Genomic DNA, 20,140 nt, shown 5'->3' on the forward strand with positions numbered 1-20,140 from the left:
TCTTGAACTTGAGCAATGAAGGATCTGATGTGACTTGGCAAAGAGAAGCTCCAAACCCATGATACAATTTTGACCCGCGTAGCAAAGAACACAAACCACAGATGAAGTCAGATATGGTCAGCACTCAGCACATGATCTTGATTCTAGAGTGAATGAACCCACACGGCAAGGAAGGATAGAGAACATGATTAAGAGATCAACCCTACTCAACAACAAGAATTCCAAGATCAAAATTCATGAACAACGAACATAGATATGAGACCTTCATTATGGGAGTAGCTTTTAGCTAAAATATATTCATAATGTCAAGTCTAAGTTACATGGATGTGACCTTAGCACTATATAGAGTCTACGAACCCTAAAGGAAAGGAAAGAAAACAAAATCTAAATATTACATGGACTCTTAACAGGAAAACTAATTATAGAACTATTGGATTGTTGCTCCAATTGCAATACCCAAAAGTAAATTGAAGCTAGGAAAAGAACCATCACATGGGTCATGAAATAAGTTTTCCAACGAGTACTCACATGTCCAAAACGGATTCTATTTGAGTGTTTTATGGACTTTTTACTTAAGGCATCTCTGGCTGTGACGAATTGAATTCGAGACAACTTCACATCTTTTGTTTCCTTGTATTAATTGCATCCAAATCTATGTAGAACTAGATATTAAAGCCTTCCAAGCCTTTGGAAACTCTTAAGACAGCAGGAATTCATCCACATATGCCACATTTTCTCCAAACTGAAAATAGCATGGCATATACACATCTCGAACACGAAGTCAATCTTTAGAAATTGGGAGCCAGTCTTCAGAAACTAGACACGATCTTCTTTGCACCAGTCTTCAGAGGCTGATAACCGGTGTTGTAATGTTGGGCATTGATCTTCAGACACTGGTAGCCGGTCTTTTAGAGGATGAACACTGGTCTTCTAAAGTTGGAAGATGGTCTTGTTGATTATAGGTGCTAGGGACATCCTCATCATCCTCCCCCCACTTGAAAACGATTCGTCCCTAAATCTTGTCTCCCGATCCTCATCAATGATCCTCCGACTGACACGGCCCCTAATCCTCGATCTACTTACTCAACTCAAAAAGGTAGGACAACTTCACAACTGTAATACTGTCCTATCATCATAGATCAGACCATTCTAGGCTGTTCTTGAGCAGAGCAGCACCACTGCATTTGTGCACTGAATACTTCTTTTTTCTTTGAGGAAATGATCAACTACTTCTCCTTGCAGCAGTTCTACCCCTTGGTCCAAATCATAGAGGATCAGATCATCACGTGCATACACGCCAAGGGCTCACACGACCAATGCTGCAAAATTGCCATAAGTCTCGCAGAACCCTTTTGTATGTGAATCCATAGAGGTCAGAGTCAAACTACATGCATCGCAATTGCACGGCATTTTGGGTCCTTGGATCTGAAAATCCTATTTTGCATGCGTGCGCGACGCTGTCGCCCTCCAACAATCCCATATGTCCCTCTTGGGCCCACTCATGTGCCTTCCTTCCTAGACAAGCATGAAACCGTGGAAGCCACATGTCATCTTCCTCTCTATGTGTCTCTCCCTCTTTTTCTCTCTCGGCACCTCCCAAATCAACTACGGCCGCTAATGAGGACGTCGGCCATCCCTTCGCCCTCCCCTCTCCCCTCCCCCTCCCCCCCCCCCCCGCCCGCTCTCTAGAATAGATCTAAGGGAGAGGCCGAACCTCTACTATTGATGAGGCCGCAATGCTGCCATCCAACGCCGGATCGCAATCCTGAAGGCCGGCGGTGGCAACTGGCGAGGGGGCATCGCCTACCATCTCCATCTCTCTTTGTTGATATTTCTCAAATTTTTTGTCCAAATGGTTTGAAATAAACTTTTTTCTTGTAGAAAAGGGAAGAGATTATGTTCATTTTTTTACCCGAATCTGAAAGAGAGGGAAGCGAGGACCATAGAGGACATGCTAGTTTTGGCTTATCGGAAGGTGCGTGAGGGGGCGTGCGCGAATTAGCAGGCCCCCCTTGGATGTCCAGTTGTATGGCCAGGACTGAATTTCCACACGTTACGTGAGAGAATTCCTTATTTGCCATCAAAAAATAAGGTTGTTCCCTCTTTGCTATGAGAAAAAAATTTCTTATTTGCCATTGGTTGAGTTTTTCGTTCCTTATTTGCCACTTCTGCCAAGTTTGTTAGATAAATTCTCTGTTAGGCCTTGCAATCTTGTCAGTTTTTTCAAAAAATGGCAAAACTACCCTTGTTTTCTTCGTTCCTCTTTCCAAGTCAGTGAGTGGTAGACGGAGAGGCAGCTCGGTCTCTAGTGCAGAGGAAGGAGGAGCACACGGGGAACTCAAAGAAAGAGACAACTATCATCTTCGTGGCATGGGAAAGCTCACCAGAGGTTTGCCTGGTTCGAGGAAGCATTGGGGCGGCTTAGCGTCAACGTGCTCCTCGGATGGCGCATGTCGGTGAAGAAGAAGACAACGAGGACGTCAATTCCGGCAAGCTGGGGAGGGGAAAAAGGAAGAGGAGGCTGGTGTTACCTGCGCGACCTCGCGAGTAAGTAGGGCATAGAAGGAATCGACGTGGCGCTCACTGGGCACGACAGATCGACAGCGGCAGTTGAGCTCACCTCGCAATCGGAGTTGGGGAAGAAGAGCCTCGAGCTCAACTTCCATAGCCCGGGATGGAGGATGGGCCGCAGATCTGAGTGAGGGGAAGTGATGGGAGAGGGAGCTGTGGCTTGCTTGGCGACCGAGAATGGAGAATGGAGAATGAGGGAGGGAGAGAGAGGGGGGAATGCAGGCCCAAAGGGCAATAATGTCTTTTCTTCATCTAATAACAGACATCTCACAGTGAGTGGCAAATAAAGAACGAGAAACTCAACTAATGGCAAAGACGAAAATCTTTTTTTCTCAATGGCACCAGAGAATGACCTTATTTTTCGAAGGCAAACAAGAAATTCTCTCTACGACCTAAGCACGCTCGCACTTGGCACAGGAGCACTGGAGCGCGGTATAGCCGCCCGATCTTGATCGGATGGTCCGAAGAGCTTGCAGTCAGATACATCAACCCGCTGATCCGCTCCCGTCGCCTACAGGTAGGACCCACGAGAGCTCTCTTCTTCCTCCCAACCCCGCCTTCCTCTGTTCCAATGGCGCAGGGAGCGGCGGCACCGGCGGCGGCCACGTTAGTTTGATACGTCGCGGCACCAAACGGCGCAATCCATGGCGTTGTAAGATAACGCGGCGTCGGCTCACGTTGGCGCGGGCAAAGAGCTGCACCGTGTCCCAAGCAGCGGGTACCTGGGAGGAAGCCGTGTGAGAGCTAGGGTTCTGCGACTCCAAGGTACGCGTATGCACGCCTGACTGTATGTTTGGCGTCATTGTGTGTTGTTACGCCGTGCGGATTGGGGGAAACTTCATGTTGGGGGCATCTCTGGCTCCATACGAGTTCTATGTTGGTTCCCAATTCTGACCCAAAACCGGTTTATTGGAAAAAAAACATAAGTTGAACCTGATCGGGATATATAATTGATTGGTTGAGTTGACATTGTAAAAATTCTCAACACGATGAATAAACCAAGAAAAAAAATGACATGAACTGCTTAAAGGCAAGCAAGAGGCAAACTTTCTGCAGATGAAGGCAAATTTGACTAGCCACACCGAATGCAGAAGGGTAATACATAAAAATTCACCTAGTACATTGGTAACGTGTGCAGGAATCACTACAACTAGATACAATCTAGCCAATCTGTTTCGACGGATCCTCTATCTTTGAGAACATATGTTTGATAGTAAGAATATCGGTAGAAACTTGTGCCATTTCCGGTCGCTCTTTGGGTGACGCCATGGAGCAAGACAGTCCTATTTTAACCAAGGGAATGATGCAATTCTGCAACAATCTGGTTTTACTGATGTCATCTTGCAGATCAACAACCTCGTCAATATTATTTGGAAATGCTCTGTCAACAAACTCATGCAGACTGGTACCGCCATTGAATTCTTCATCAGTTGGACGATGCCCTGTTATCATTTCTAATAGGAGCACTCCAAAACTATAAACATCGCCCTTGGTTGATATCTCTTCACTAATGCCGTACTCTGCATGTACATTTCCAGATATAATTTAATTAGATAGGTTGTCATTTTGTACGAACTGAAAGAACAAGCTGAACCAAGAACTAACAAATAAACTGATCTCACCTGGCGGGATGTATCCGATGGATCCTTTTAGGCAAGCTAAACTTGTTGAGCTGCCTTGATGTGCCCTTGATCTGGTATATAGAAACCTTGCTAGGCCAAAGTCGGTGACATATGCAGTCATGTCAAGGTCCAAAAGAATATTGCTTGGCTTCAAGTCGCAGTGTATTAGTGGAGATGCACATTGGTTATGAAGATAATCCAATGCATATGCAACATCCAAGGCTATATTGATTCTTTGGTTTAAAGTCAGAACCTTTCTTAGACTATATTCATGGGCCTTCGGATGTACCCACATATCTAGGTTCCCATTCGTCATGTATGGGAATACTATAGCCTTGAAGTCTGCCCCAGTCGGATCCACTGAAGAGCATAAAGTAATGATTTTTACAAGGTTTCGATGCCGGACATTTCTGAGGGCTTCACATTCTGCAAGGAAGCTCCTATGCCCTCCATGTATGTTGAGGTTAAAAATTTTGATGGCCACTCGATCTTCCTGAGGCTTGAGATTACCCTTATAAACCATTCCAAATGATCCTGAGCCAAGTAAATTAGCAGAAGAGAACATATCTGTTGCCTGTGCAATGTCTTTATATGTTATGGTCTTCGTGTGCTCATTGAGTTGTTGCAAACGTGGCTTTGTTTGCATTCTCTTCCTCCAAATAAATGTTGCAAAACAGAACAAACTAATTATAACAATAGCAACAATTGGTATTACTATCTTTGCGACTAGAACAGAAGACATGTGTTTCCTTTTCCTGTCATTCATTGCTGAACAAAGAGGCATATCTCCTGTTGGAACTGTTGTACACAAAAGATCATTTCCTTCCATTGACACTGCACTAGCATTGCCAAAAATACCGCTGCTTGGAACTGCCCCATCAAAATTGTTGAAGGATAAATTGAGATAATGCAGATAATTCAAGGACGTGAGGAACTCTGGTATTTTTCCAGACAAATTGTTTTGAGAAATATCCAACTCCTTGATGCCTACCAATTTTGCAAAAGATTGTGGAACTCTTCCTGCAAAGATATTGTTTTGCATCTCAAGATACTCCAGAAGCACGCACTGGCCGAGAGTGGATGGGATGTTGCCGGACAACATGTTGTTTGAGATGCTAAATTTATTTAGATTAATGAGATTTCCAACTTCGTCAGGTATTCCGCTAGACAAGTAATTGTGTGACAAGTCAAACTCTTGAGAAAGAGAAGAAATTTTGAAGATTGTTCTTGGTACACTCCCATTCAGTGAGTTGTGAGCAAGATTGAGTATTTGGAGTTGAGTACAACGTCCTATACTTGCAGGTATCCTGCCACTCAAGTTGTTCGTATCCAATTTCAGATCAGTCAGCTGAACAAGGTTGCCAATAGCATCAGGGATTGCACCTGAGAGTCTGTTTTGTGCAATGGCTAGAACTACCAAATTTGCCAGATTTCCAATCGTTGGTGGTATACTACCAGTGAAACGGTTGTAATCCATGTACAACATATTGAGGTTCTTTAGATTACCTATCTCTGGTGGTATAGGCCCAGAAATTTTATTAGCCCTTAGCCACAGTATCTCGAGATTACTGGAAAGATTGCCAATAGAACTTGGCAATTCCCCTTGGAAATTGTTCCCAGCCAAAAGCAGTCTGGTCAATCTGGAGCAATTTGATAGTGAAGAGACAAAGCCCCAGCCTCCTGCGTCTAGCATGTTGTAGGACAAATCAAGTTCCTCCAAATTTGGCAGTGATCTGAAGGATGGCACGAACCCAGTTAGCCTGTTGCTTGCTAAGTAAAGCCACTGCATGTGGGAAGCATTGAGAAGAGAAGCTGGGATTGGGCCATCAAACTTGTTTGATGAGAGGATTAATGTCTGAATGTTTGGGAGTGTGTAGCCGATGTCGGAGGGCAATCTTCCAACAAGTGAGTTGTTTCCCATGGCAATAACTGTTAGGGAGGACATGTTGAAGAGAGATGGTGGAACTGGCCCGGATAAGTTGTTTAAGTTCAAGTTCAGTAAACGTAATGTTGGCAAGTGACCTAAGCTCTTAGGGATGCTCCCAACTAACTTGTTCCGTGTGAGACGAAGATCAAGTAGGGAGGAAAGATTTCCTAGTGAGGCAGGTATTGTTCCTGAGAGAGAGTTACCTCCCAAATGGAGATGTTTTACTGGGGGAGAGGTGGCAGTAACTGGTGGTATGGTACCAAAAAAGTCGTTCTCTTGGAGGCAAATGGCAGTAAGTGATGAGGTGTTAAAGAGAGTCTCTGGGAGTTCTCCACTAAGACTATTACTCATGAGCCTAAGGACTTGGATAGATGAACTGTTTGCCAAGGACTCTGGGATCCCCCCTGTGAGAGCATTTCTACCAAGATCAACATATGTCAGAGAAAGGCTGCTGCCCAAGGACGAGGGTATGTTACCACTAAGCCTGTTGCTAGCAAGAACTAGTATTCGCAGCTCTGGAAGACTTCCAAAAGCAGGGTGGATGCTCCCTTGGAGCTGGTTGTTGCTAAGGTTAATCTCCTGAAGATGCATGCATTGGCTAAGGCTCCGTGGTATATCACCGTTGAGGGAATTATTCCACAGACCCAGGATTTGAAGTTGGGAACATGAAGAGAGTTCAGAAGGTATGTTACCTTCTAAAGAGTTCATGCTGAGGTTTAGATTGCTGAGTTGGCTCAGGAGTCCAAGCTCTGACGGTATGCCCCCATGGAAGCTATTGTTTGACAGCTGCAGCCTTGTAAGAGAGGTGAGGTTGGCAATGCAAGGTGACATGGTACCTGTGATGCCTTCTGATGCAAGGTCCAGCACAGTAACATGGCGAGGTGACTGTGCACTGCAAGTGACCCCATGCCAGCTGCAGAACTCCAAGGATGCATTGCTCCATGAGGTGAAAACCTCGGCTGGACCAGATAGCTGGGACTTGAAGCAGAGGAGAGCTTGTCGATCATTTTCGCTTTCATCACATATGACTAATGGTAGGCAGCAAAAGAAGGTAAGGAGATAGACAACCCAAAAAAGGCATGGAAACAAGACGCCCAAAGAGGCCATTGGTGTTTGTTACAGTTGTGGAGATGGAAGTTGTCCTTTTGCACGAGGTTTGCTTATGTACGACCTTAGGGCTCCAAATAGCACACGGAATAATCTGAGGTACGGTGTGAACAAGGAAGATGCATGAACCATTCTTTCTGAATTCAACTTATTTGGTGTTCATTGAATCAATTTGCTGCCGCTGGATTTACTTGAGTGTAGTTGTTGAGCCGACTTTAGCAAGTTGGTGTTAGGAAGACGCCTTGCAAATGAGATGCTTGGAAGGTCATTGGAATGATGTCTAAGGTGCGTTGGAGCTGGACTGAACCATCTCGATCGTTTTTTAATAAAAGAGTTCCTACTTACTACGCCTCAATCTTCTAAGGTTTTGTTTGGTTAGTATAGGACACAGCCAGGATGACAAAAGCTCATTTATCCAAAACTCAAATTATCAGTTTTTTAAGTCGCGATTTTTTTAAATATTACTAAAACCATAAAAAAACTTTATTATTGTAAATATTTTAGCTTGACAATTGCTTGACAATTTTCACTAAATGCTATTGTAGCTATCTGAATAAGTTTAAATTTGCATTGCTAAAACTGCCACAAGAATTTGCTTTCACAAAATCGACCAAATACTTGGATAGACTCCAGCTAAGTGTTCATTTCATTATTCTGAACCTGTATTTTGGTGCTAAAAAAATCTGATATTGCAGGGATCAGATGTCAAACCGAGACTGAGATAGTGTGATGCCACCAACCTCTGCATGCTATGCGCCTTGACCCGTCCGGCAGCAACACTTGACTGATTCGTACGGTACGAACGCACGTGGTTCTTCTATTCGCCGGGGCTAATGTCACTTGCTAACAGCTCCACCACCGTCCCGCCGGCGGGTTCGGTCAGCGATCCTCCGGCTACGCCGTCCGTTAAACCTCCACCAGCAGCTCCAGGCAACGTTCCCGCGGCTCCTCCAGCTTTTCCAGGATGTGATCCTCCGGCAGCTCCACCAGTTGAAGGCTAGAATTTCTGAGCTTTCTTTGCCTTCCGGCTGCAATATTACAATATTATTGTGCTATGGTATGTGAATGATTAGCAACTACGTTGACAAATGGGATCTATTTATTTAGAAAAATCTTCACAGATGCTACAAATTGGTATATCGAAAATATAATGGAATATAAGTGCTTATGGAAGCTAGCCATAGTACTGAACGGTGTTTGATCATTCTACACTCTTCTTGAACATCACAACTGCATTTGCAGTATGGTATGTGCTGCATATAATTAGCAAGCACTCCCTCAAAAGCTACTACTCCATCCATTTTTTTCTATAAGACGTGCACACACTTCCAAAGTTTAAAATTCGTTAACTTTGATCAACAATTAATATGGTACCATTAGATTCGTATTTGAAAGTACTTTCATTTTATCATGATTTTGTTGTCATCAACAATATACCAACTCATGTTTTATATAGTAGAGATTAGCCATACAATCCCATCCTAAAGTATAGTCTTATTTGGATAGAATCTTACTACTCTTAACATTATACCAAAATTATTGTTACATCGTGATAAAAAAATTTGTATGATCCTACCCAGTTCTAACATTTATAGTGGTTTATAATAAACAATAACGTGTATATGTCCAATTAATTATAAAATTTATTTTTCATATATTCTTTTTAATTATAATTTGCTTAATTTTCTATGCAATATAATGTTATAAAAAATCATGAGATTATAATTTCATAAATGTATCAGTGTTGAAATACGCAATAGATTGTAAAAAATTAATGACTCATTGGTCGAATCAGGTAGTCTCATGTTGTTCAGTCTGGCACCTAGGCTCTATACCACACACGTAATTAAAAAAAATGAACCACATGTAGGAGGAATGATATGTACTATTATAATAAAGTAGAAATAGGAATACAAATTTACGACTTGGATGGTCTAGACATACGTCAATACACATGACCAATAGAGCTAGGCTTGGTTCCTATACCACATGTGGAATAAGTTCGCGTAAGGCAGGAACAATATAGATGCATGAATGCACTTTTTGATTACAAATTTTAGAATTACTTTGGTAGGGGGTTGTTGAGCCTACTTACGTTTACAATACGGAGCAGCAAGTTGTTGTCAGGAAGGCGCCTTGCACTTGAGTTGCTTGGAAGGCTATGGAGATGTAGGTTCATTCGAACTGGACTGGAGCATCTCGTTTTTAAATAAAAGAGTTCCCACTTGCTACGCTTCAATCTGCTAAATGTTTTGTTGAGTTAGTATAGGCCAGATAGCAAAAAGCTCATTTATCAAAAACTCATGTCATCAGCTTGTTCTGAAGTCAAATTCGAGGAAAACGTTGTAGAACTATAAGAAAGAAATAATCGCTCTCTCTCTCTCTCTCTCTCACACGCGCGCACACAATTTGGCTATCCAATCTGAATAAGCTACAATTTGTGATGTTAAAACTGCCATAAAAATTTTCCATCGCAAAATCGAAAATATTCATCTCTACGTAAATGAAAAGGCAGAACACCGGCCATGGTTTTCTTTAAAAAATCGACCAAATATTTGCATAAACTTCAGCTAAATGTCCTTTTCATTATTCTGGACCTGCATGTTAGTGCTAAGAAATCGGTAAATTTGGGAATTTAGACAATATATGTGACCGTATTTGTGAAATTAGACAACATATCGACGTATTTGTAAATCTAACACTCGTATTCGGTAACTCAAAATCCGAAATTTAGCTTGCGGTAACTCAAATTCCGAAAACACCCTGGCCCCACAGATTTCGGCAACTCAGATGCCGAATACGGCACTGTTCACCGTATTCGGCACCTCAGTTGCCAAATGCGGGGAGTTTTCGGCACCTCAGTTGCCGAATACGGGGAGTTTTCGGCAACTGAGGTGCCGAATACGGTGCACAGTGCCGTATTCAGCACCTGAGTTGTCGAAATAAGTCGGCCGACGTCCCGTCACTCTTTTGGCCGCGTCACGTCAATCTTTTTTGCGTCACGTCAATCATTTTTTGCTTCCCGTGATGCTTTCAGCTGTTGAATTTTTCATGCATGTGCTCATTCCAAAACATGTCTCATCTTTGCTTTGGCGCCGCACGCGTAGAGGTGTCGGTGCTGCTGAATAAATTGAGGTCGCTAGAGGAGAAGGGAGCACCAGAGGGAGCAGCAGCAGAGCAGAGAAGGGACCAGCAGAGGAGGAACGCGAGGAGCATCAGCAGAGGAGCAGTAGCTCGAGTATAGAAAGCAGCAGAAGAGGAGCAACGCGAGCAGCATCAGCGCCAGTTTAATACTTCGAGAGCACCCACTTTCGTACCGGTTAGTTCTTAAATTACCTATTTAATACTTAGGTTAGTAATAGTATTTAGAGTAATTAGCTTATTTGGTTAGTCCGTTTCGAAGTAGATTAGTTCTTTCGGAAGTAGTTTGTTTAATCCGTTCAATTATATTTATTTAATTATATTAATTTGATAAATTAGAGTACTTTGATTATATGAATTAGATTATTTAATTATGTTATTAGAGTACTTAGATTATTTAATTAGAGTACTTAGTTTATTTAATTAGAGTACTTAGATTATACAAATTAGATTATTTAATTACGTTATTAGATTACTTAGATTATTTAATTAGATTATTAAATTACGTTATTAGATTACTTAGATTATTTAATTAGAGTACTTAGTTTATTTAATTAGAGTACTTAGATTATACAAATTAGATTATTTAATTACGTTATTAGATTACTTAGATTATTTAATTAGAGTACTTAGAGCACTTAGTTTATTTAATTAGATTATATGAATTAGATTATTTGATAAATTAGAGTACTTAGATTAATTAATTACAATGCTTAGTTTGATTATATGAATTTGATTAGTCTATATAATTAGATTATTTAATTAGTTTGATATCATGAATTTCTTTCAGCATTGTAATTAGATTGTGTCCTTAGTATAATTATATGAATGTCATTATCCGGTAAAATTAGAAAAAATTATGTGTACCTTTGTTTAGCAGATACAATATCATGAAGCTTGTAATATATTCTAATTTGTTGTTCACCTATTTGTTGAACCATGAAGCCTTAAATCATTATCATGGCTCATGGTGGTCTTCTCGAGCTTCTTCAGCAGCGGTATGACAAGAACCATAGGGGAAGGATGATATTCACAGGGTAGTAGGTACCACGTTTATATGTGCTATTTTATTGCCACGATAATTTCGAACTAACTCTGTACATGTATTGGATACCTCTTGCAGTTGGGTCCGTTGCGAGCCCGGAGTGTTCACAAGATTAAGGAGTTAGACCCTCGATTCCACGAGCCACTCGCACGGGCAGAACTACTACCTTTCGCTCTCATGATGGCCGGAGCTCCCATGGTGGGCGGTGGCAGGACACCTCTGCCGGCGATTGATGAGGCACTGCTCACAGGTCTCATCGACCGGTGGCGTCCTGAGACGCACACGTTCCACTTTCCTTTTGACGAGATGGCTGTAACATTGAGGGACGTGGCCATGCTGACCGGGTTGCCAATCAGGGGCGCCCCGTTAATAGTTTCGCGACCCGCAAGGGAGCAGTGGAAGGGTTATGTTGCGGATAGGTAATTATTTGTTATGTAATGCACTTCAAATATTATAGTGCTATTAAAGCTTCATTGACCATCTGCATCTTATAAGTTTGGTGTGCAATACGACGGGAAGGATGCTGGCCTCTCCATGTCCTGGGTTCATAGGCTGCCACAGTTCGGTCCATGCCCACTGGATGCGAACGAGGCTACACTTATGCAGCACTATAAGGTGTACTTGTACGTCCTGCTCGGAGGCATCATGTTCTGCAACACGACAGGCGATTATGTCATCCCCCATATTGTATGGTTAGCGGCCCATCTCGCGTCACATCCTTATGAGCCTACATCTTATAGTTGAGGATCTGCAGTGTTGGCTACAACCTACAGAGGTTTGTGTGATGCAACCCAGCGAATAAAGAGGAAGGCAACTATTACAGGGTGCCTACACCTCTTACAGCTATGGAGTTGGGAGTACCTCCCGGTTTGCAGACCTTGGGTGCTCAAGTGCTACTACCCAGTCCACATCTCCGATGGCATTGCAGATGATATAAGGCCGACGATGGGGTATCGGTGGATTCATGCCAGGCTAAGATGGAGTCAGCAGCAAGACCATGGTAACTACTCCCGGGTGATCAGTGACATGGACGTCCTCAGCGCTGATCTCGTGGAGTGGGATCCATGGCGTATGGCACGAGTGAAAGAAATTGCAGATGATGGACTCCTCGCATCCTCTTGTAGCCGTGACGCAGACTTATGGTTGATCACGGCTTGGATTACGTTGTTCTCCTTTAAGGGATCATCGTTTCCTTCACGCACAACCTGTAAGGAGGCATTAAGTGCTATAGCGATCGTTGAAGGTGTCCATAGAAAGCCTGTACTAGAGGATCCCGCCATAGATTTATTGATCATTGACTGTAACACTCTGTCTCTGCATCAAAATATGGATCCATAAATATTTAAGAAATAGAAAATAAATAAATAAAATTACAATAACAATACAATGGTTGTTGCTAGAGGTGTTGTCATTTCATAGTTAAAGCAGAGCCGTGTGGTCACTTCTTGTCTAAAGGGGTACAATGCCAACCACATAATACAAAATAAGTAGTACAACTAACATGTGAATAACATTTTACAATACAAACCATTTCTGCGAATAGCTTCTAAGAACAAAATAAAATGCAAAGACTCTAATACAGTTCAGTTCGATAGTGGCCTGATAGTTTACTAACGGGTCGAGCAAGTCCTCCTGTCATGGTCAGGTTGTTTGCAAAGTTTGCACCTGCGTAGGCCATCAACAGCATCTGCTTCATCCATGTCACCTTGCAGCCTCGTAGATCTAGGCCTTCCAGGATCCGTGCGTCGTGCTCGTGGATAAGGTACCCACTTAGGCCCCTCGATCGCTTTGTAGTTGGTTCCGATGTTAAAGGACCGCATCTTTGGAAGCCATGTGCTCCTTAATGCATCGATCGTGAAGTACGGTGATACGTACTGTGATCTGTCATTACCACATATGTCCCTGCAAGCGGTTAAGACATGCGAGCATGAGATATGGTGCAGTTTTGGCTTATTGCATGTGCACTTCACCTCGTTAGGCCCAAGTTGACATTGCTGCATGGTGTCCCCTGTGCTATACCCTGAAGCATACCTACGGTGGCACATGACCTCAAAGTCATTGTTGGCCAGGTCGTGCCTTGCTCCTCCTTCTGGATATGATTTTCTCCACCTTAGGTGCGAACCGCATGCTGCACTTCATAGCAGCATTACCACGGTCTCGAAAGTAGTCCGCCGTTCTGTAGAATGTGAGCTCAATAATGGCACACAACGGGAGGCCCCGTACTCCCTTTAGGACATTGTTGAACGCCTCCGCTATGTTCGTTGTCATGATGGTGTACCTAACATGGGATACAATAATTTTAGAACGGCTATTTGCATAAGAATCGGTACAATATGATCATTACAATTCTATGCGCTAACCTGGCACCGTGAGTGTCATGGATTAGGGCCCAACGCTCCGCCGGCTTCCCCGCTATCCACTGGCTAAACGTACCACGTGAACGACTAATGATAGTTTGGCCCGCAACCATTTGCGTCCGCAGATGATCCTCCTCTGCTTGCTAGTCTGCTTTTATCTTGCGAGTGGTCTCATTTAACTCTCTTCATATCTCGTTGAACTTCGTCTGCTGGTTCTGAAGACATAGCCCTTTGAATCTCTTTACAAGCAACTTTGCTACGGTACCTTGTGTACAGGTTCGCGCCCAAGTGTCGCATGCACCATCTTCTCTCCACATCAGGCCATGCAATGGAGCAGTTTGTGCTATCATGCAGCACGTCCAACGCATGCAGAAGGCCCTTGTTGCGGTCTGAGATGACGCAAACCCGTTCCCTATTTCCCACGACACGTGACCTCACCAAGGTGAGGAACCACAACCAACTATCATTATTTTCACTCTCAACCATTGCAAAGGCAAGAGGAATGATCTGATTATTTGCATCCGCCGTTATTGCTGTCATAAGGGTACCATGGAACTTGCCGCTCAGAAATGTGGCATCCACGCATATAACCGGCCTGCAATGCCTGAATGCTTCGATGTATTGTCCAAAGGACCAGAATAACCTAATGAGGTATCGGTCAGTGGTGCTATATGACCCATCATCTAGCCTGATCGGCTCATCCACCATGGCCCACTGAGTCCCTGGATTCGTCATGGTAATCTTCTGCAGCAGCCTCGGAGCATAGTTGTATGACTCTTCGAAGCTTCCAAACAGCATCTTCAACGCCTTCTGCTTCGCTCGCCATGCGGTGTGGTAATTGATAAGCATGCCAGTCTTAGTGTGCACCTCCCCCATAATCAATTTTGGCGACAAACAAATTTCCGTGCCAATAAGGGTGATGAGGAGTTGGGCTACGAACCTCGCATCAATGGCGTGGCTCACATTCCTAATAGCCTTTTTGCTGCAAGTATGTGGGGTGTGTCTACTGATCACAAAATAGTTCTCATATTTCGGCTGATGTGCTCGTACGAAGTAAGGGCAATTCGGGTGCTTGGTACACCTTACCTCATACTCCGTAGGGTTAGACCGGGCGCACTTGTGATCCCTTCTTGTTATTACAGCATAGTTGCTAATAAAGTGGATGACCTCCCCTCTGTTACGAAACTGTTGCCCGATCTGAATGTCGCTATTCTGGTATCCCCAGTCAGATAAGGTGTTATACTCAATGACGACACAATCCAGGAGCCCAGTACCACGAAAGTACTGGATCACCAGGACCGGGTCATCATTGTCAGCAGTTTCTTCACCCCCGCTACCACCGGCTTCATGATCCATGCATCCTGCATCGACCTCAGAAGGGTCCATTCTAGCTCCCTCTCTACTGGAACTGCCCTCCCCGACATACCCTCCATCCTCTTCATGCATCACCTGCTAGCCTGAGCCTTCCATGGTAGTCACTGCATCACCTTGCACCAGTCGTGACACTATGTTTACGTACACCCTCATATCAAAGTTCTCCTCCAATGCCTTGCGTGAGTACAAAGCTCATGCGTTGTTCCTACTCATCTCGAACAACGTATGGACAACAACCGAGCTGTTTGGAACAAGCCGTGGCCGTACACCCTCTAGGACAACAGTATGAGACTGCTGGTTCACACGCAAAAGACGCATAACATGTGATTTCAGGCCATCTAGATCAATAGGTACCTCAACCGAACTCTCTATGTGCTGGCAGTTCTGAATTGTTACGAGTCTCCCGTGCAAAATTGTGGAACGTTCTCCATAATAAATATGAAAAGTCATACCGTATCTCCTAAATAAATGTACATGTAATAAATAATAAGTAAAAAATAATACTAATTAAATAGTGCATTACTTAACAATACTAAATATTTAAGTAAGTAATCATGCTAATTAAATCATCAATATTGAATTTAAATGAAAGAACAAATATTAAAAATCAAATTAAAATATTAATTAAACAATATGTAAGTACTAATATACAACTATTGTGAATAAGTACTAATATACAACTAATATGCATCTTTGTTACTACTGGACACTATCTTCTACGGTTCTACTAAACCTAAGTGATTAAACTAATTAATCAAGTTAATTGAAATAATCAAATTACTTTAATAAAACTAATTACTTTGATTAAATCACGTAAATTCATGTTATTAAATTAAGTAAAGAATCTAATCACACTTACTAATAAAATTCATATAACCCAACTAAACAAATAATCTAAATACTCTAATTTATCAAAATAATATAATTAATCAAATGTACTTGAATGAATTATACTTACGAAGGGACTAATATACTTCTGAACGGACTAAGAAAAATCTAATTACAATTACTAATTAACTACATAATCTAAGAACTTACCTGAAGGAAATTGAGCGCGGCTGCTGCTCACGATGATCCTCTCCGGCTGCCCCCTCTACTCGAGCTGCTTCTCCTAGCGTTGCTCCGCTGCTGCTCTCTTCTCTTCTCCCTTCTCTCCTCTGCTGCTCTCTTCTCTTCCCCCTTCTCTCCTCTGCTGCTACTCTTATCTCCTCTGCCAGCCAGCGCATTTTATTAGGCACAAAAGCATCAGCAACCCCGCACATGGCACGCATACACCGAAAGCATCGACACGACGCGATGTGACAAGACGCAGGGGCGACTGCAGGCCAAGCTTATTTCGGCAACTCAGGTGCCGAATACGGCACTGTGCACCGTATTCGGCACATCAGTTGCCGAATACGGGGAGTTTTCGGCAACTGAGGTGCCAAATACGGTGAACAGTGCTGTATTCGGCACCTGAGTTGCCGAAATCTGTGGGGCCGGGGTGTTTTCGGAATTTGAGTTACTGCAAACTAAATTTCGGATTTTGAGTTACCGAATACGAGTGCTAGATTTACAAATACGTCGATATATTGTCTAATTTCGTAAATACGATCGCGTATATTATCTAAATTCCCAAATTTGCCCTAAGAAATCTGTCACTTGAGGGTTCAGACGTCAAACGGGACTGAGATTGTGTGACGCCACCAACCTCTGCATGCTCTGCCTTGACCCGCCCGGCAGCAACATTTGACGCCGGAGGAGTCGCATGGGATGAACGCACGTGGTTCTTGGACTCGCTGGGGCATGTAGCTGCGTCACGAGATACTCTGCCATGCCATCACACATCAGGCATAAATACACTTGGCAGCAACCGGTCTTGAGGCAGTCATCACTCTTCTTCAGCTTGTACTCTGCCTAGAGCAAAATGGCACTTGATAACAACTCACCCGTTCAGTCGGCCCCTTCCGTCAGCGACCCTCCGGCCGCGCCGGCGCCGGCCGCTAATCCTCCAGCCGCTCCGGGCAGCGATCCTCTGGTTACTCCGGCTGCTCCTGGATGTGATCCTCCGGCAGCTCCTCCCGTTACGCCTCCGGCTCCGGCAGGTAAATTCTGGAATTTGTGAGCAGCTGCATGCCTCCTGGCTGATATATTTTCGTACTATGGTCTTTGATAACTAGGGGCTAGTTTAGTATATGTAATTAGCAGGAACCGAACGCCAAGTTGCTTAAGCTATATGAGCAACTCTTCAAATCACCCCACGGATGTTATTATATCCTTTTACTTGTTTCATTTTCCCCATTTTGTTAGGGATAAGGGTGGAGTGATCCGGAGAAATTTATAGATCCTCTAATTCAACTTAATTAACCAACTAATTATTTTGACTAGATTAAAATGACTAATTAGTTAATTAAATTGAACTAGAGTGAATCCATAAATCGCTCCATACATATCCCTACCTTTTGTTGATTTAAACAGCTAATTAGTTACTTGGCGGTGTTGCAGATCCGGATCCAGACAGCGAGAACCGTAACGCCCCTACCCAATTTCTTCGTGATCCATGATGTTGTGAGCTGGGGCACGGTCACCACCAGCCATTGTGACCTAGTAATCCTGACGCTGTTTGGCAAAAACTTCTATTCTGAAATGCGTCGAAATCAATTTAGATTTAAATTTCAAAAAAGAGATCCTTGGTAGTTGGCATATGCTGATATGTAAAGATTAGTTGGCATATGCTGCTATGTAAAGATTATTAGCATGTTGCTGGGTTATTATTGTAATCAAGGTTGTTGGGCGTATGTTTAGCAAATTGGATCCATTATTATGGTGTACATTTATTGTGATGTTGCTGTCAATTTTGCTAGACTAGTAAGCTCGCATGTGGAATCCACATGCCTATACTTAAGGACAAATACTAAATAATCCAATATGTCAATTCATGTCAATAAATTAAGTATTAAAATAAATAAATAATAATAGTACATTAATCATTTGAAATTGATCTCCGGACATACTGTATTGCACCTAGTGGGAGCAATGAAATATTACAAAAACATATTTTAACAAAGTAAAATAATCCCATGTAATACTTTGTTGTGTGGAATATGAAAAATACTATTGTCCTCTCCAACATCTGGGAAGATAACGGCCTTCTGTTGTAGCTGATGTGTGCAGACCATGCATCAAACATGTAATCAATGTCCTTGTCCTTATGCACCATTAAGTCAAACTTCCTCCATATCTCCATACCGGTATAGGTAAAAGCAGAATCTTTAGACTATCCTAAGTGCAAGATTATATTATTGAGTATCACCTAAAAAAATCTTGAGTATCACCTAAAAGCAAAATCTTTGGTTGATTGCTACCCGAATATTATGGGTTAGCCACGCTTGACTTACCTCCAAAAATTTCAAGAGAAAAAAACTAAATATCACACAAAGTGGCACCACCATGTCTAAGATCAAGATTAGCTATGTTCTCGGTTGTTTGGGGTCAAGTATACACACATCTGAAGCGCTAGCATTTAGGAGCCAAGTATACCTTTTTGTTTGATAAACAAACATCATAGGTATAGTACTCATAAAAATACCCAAATGGAAAAAACGATGATGATACTAATGAGAAAATTTATAAATTAAATTATGTACACGTTGGAAGATACTTCCCAATTTTCAACTTATTGAAACAAAATATTACTCACTTTCACAAATATTTCACCTTTTGGATAACATATGGTCTCCAACGCGTATGTATGACCATTATTTTCTATTAAAATATATTTATAAAAATCAAAAAATAATCTTATGAAATTATTTTTCAAGACTAATCTACACAATCAATTTTCATGTTTCCAAATCAAATATTTTAAAAGCCATTGATAGTGAAAGTTTAAGAGTTCGACCGGACCTTTTTCAAAATATTATGTATTTGTTATCGGATAGAGTACAAGGCTAGATTTTTCTGTCGCTTGAGTAATATTAAATTCTTAGGTAAAGAGAAGAGACATGCATTTGCAATCTAACCAAAGTAGAAGGTGTGAACCATAAAAGATTATCTGACCATGCATCATTTGAGGTAATGTCATTGAAATTCTTTTTTCCCTGTTATCATGACAACACATCGCATACTGTAAAAACTATTTTTGTCCAACAATTTTGAGACTTATCAGTAACAAACTGCAAATAAACAAGAGAAAAATGCATACCATTGTGGACAAAAATCTCAAGCAAAAGGAGCCACATTCATGCAAGTCGTGAATCAAATCCAAGAACATAAGTTTGGACTCCACCTATGCTGATCTGCTGCTTGTTTTTACAGTGATAAACACCAAATTTGTGAAACCTGCATTTTGTAATATACATTTCAACAAAAAAATGTTTGGGATGCACCAAAACATAAGCTCAACTACTTAGTATCTGCATGAGCATATGCCATCACAGAGAAGAGTCTAGATTTCAAAATGGCCAATGAAGATCCACATTAAGAAAGCTTCGCTTTTGATGAGCATATGCAGGGAGAATGTTTGACCGATGACATCCCAAAACCTTACCATAAGGACTAAGGATATGAAGAAGTGCTCGCTAATTTTGCTAGTAAGCTTCAGAATCATGTAGAAGAACCTGCGGCAAAGCTCGCCAAAACTTTTTGTAGGTAATTTAAAATAGCAGACACCTTTAAAGCCTGTTGGGAACTCCAGATAACAGGAAGAATATACAGAATTAGATAAGGAAAAAACAGGCAAAAATAACTATGACTGATACTAATAAATTCAGATGTACTCAATAGTAATATGACAAAAATAAATTAACTATGGCATAAATGGGTTAGTGCAGGGAAATATGAAATACCATGGTGATGAGGATTAGGGAAAACAGAAGTAAAAACAAGGTGACATGGCTGCAATAAGAAGCCAGTCTACCATTTCAGCAAACACTTGGTGAACCGAGTTGCAATTTCACAACTCTTAATATCCATCACTATCAGAACATGATTCTATACCCAATGCTAACCAATAAAA

General features: G+C 42.1%; 1 protein-coding gene and 2 long non-coding RNA genes across 3 annotated transcripts; 2 read left to right on the plus strand and 1 right to left on the minus strand.

The window, feature by feature from the left end:
* Nucleotides 1–3,027: 3,027 nt before the first annotated feature.
* LOC133883516 (uncharacterized) lies at nt 3,028–8,431 on the plus strand. The gene is made up of 2 exons (XR_009902905.1): nt 3,028–3,336; nt 7,923–8,431. It is a non-coding gene; the product is annotated as an uncharacterized LOC133883516 (long non-coding RNA).
* LOC133883515 (probable LRR receptor-like serine/threonine-protein kinase At3g47570) lies at nt 3,511–7,355 on the minus strand. Its single transcript, XM_062322864.1, has 2 exons — nt 4,194–7,355; nt 3,511–4,091 (listed from the first exon to the last, which is right to left on the minus strand). The coding sequence occupies exons 1-2, from the start codon at nt 7,225–7,227 to the stop codon at nt 3,733–3,735; spliced, it is 3,393 nt and encodes a 1,130-aa protein (XP_062178848.1). The 5' UTR covers nt 7,228–7,355; the 3' UTR covers nt 3,511–3,732.
* An 8,344-nt stretch (nt 8,432–16,775) lies between the features above and the next one.
* LOC133931404 (uncharacterized) lies at nt 16,776–18,013 on the plus strand. The gene is made up of 2 exons (XR_009911892.1): nt 16,776–17,228; nt 17,629–18,013. It is a non-coding gene; the product is annotated as an uncharacterized LOC133931404 (long non-coding RNA).
* Nucleotides 18,014–20,140: the final 2,127 nt, after the last annotated feature.

Source organism: Phragmites australis, chromosome 10, assembly GCF_958298935.1.
Source record: "Phragmites australis chromosome 10, lpPhrAust1.1, whole genome shotgun sequence".
NCBI classification, from domain to species: Eukaryota; Viridiplantae; Streptophyta; class Magnoliopsida; order Poales; family Poaceae; genus Phragmites; species Phragmites australis.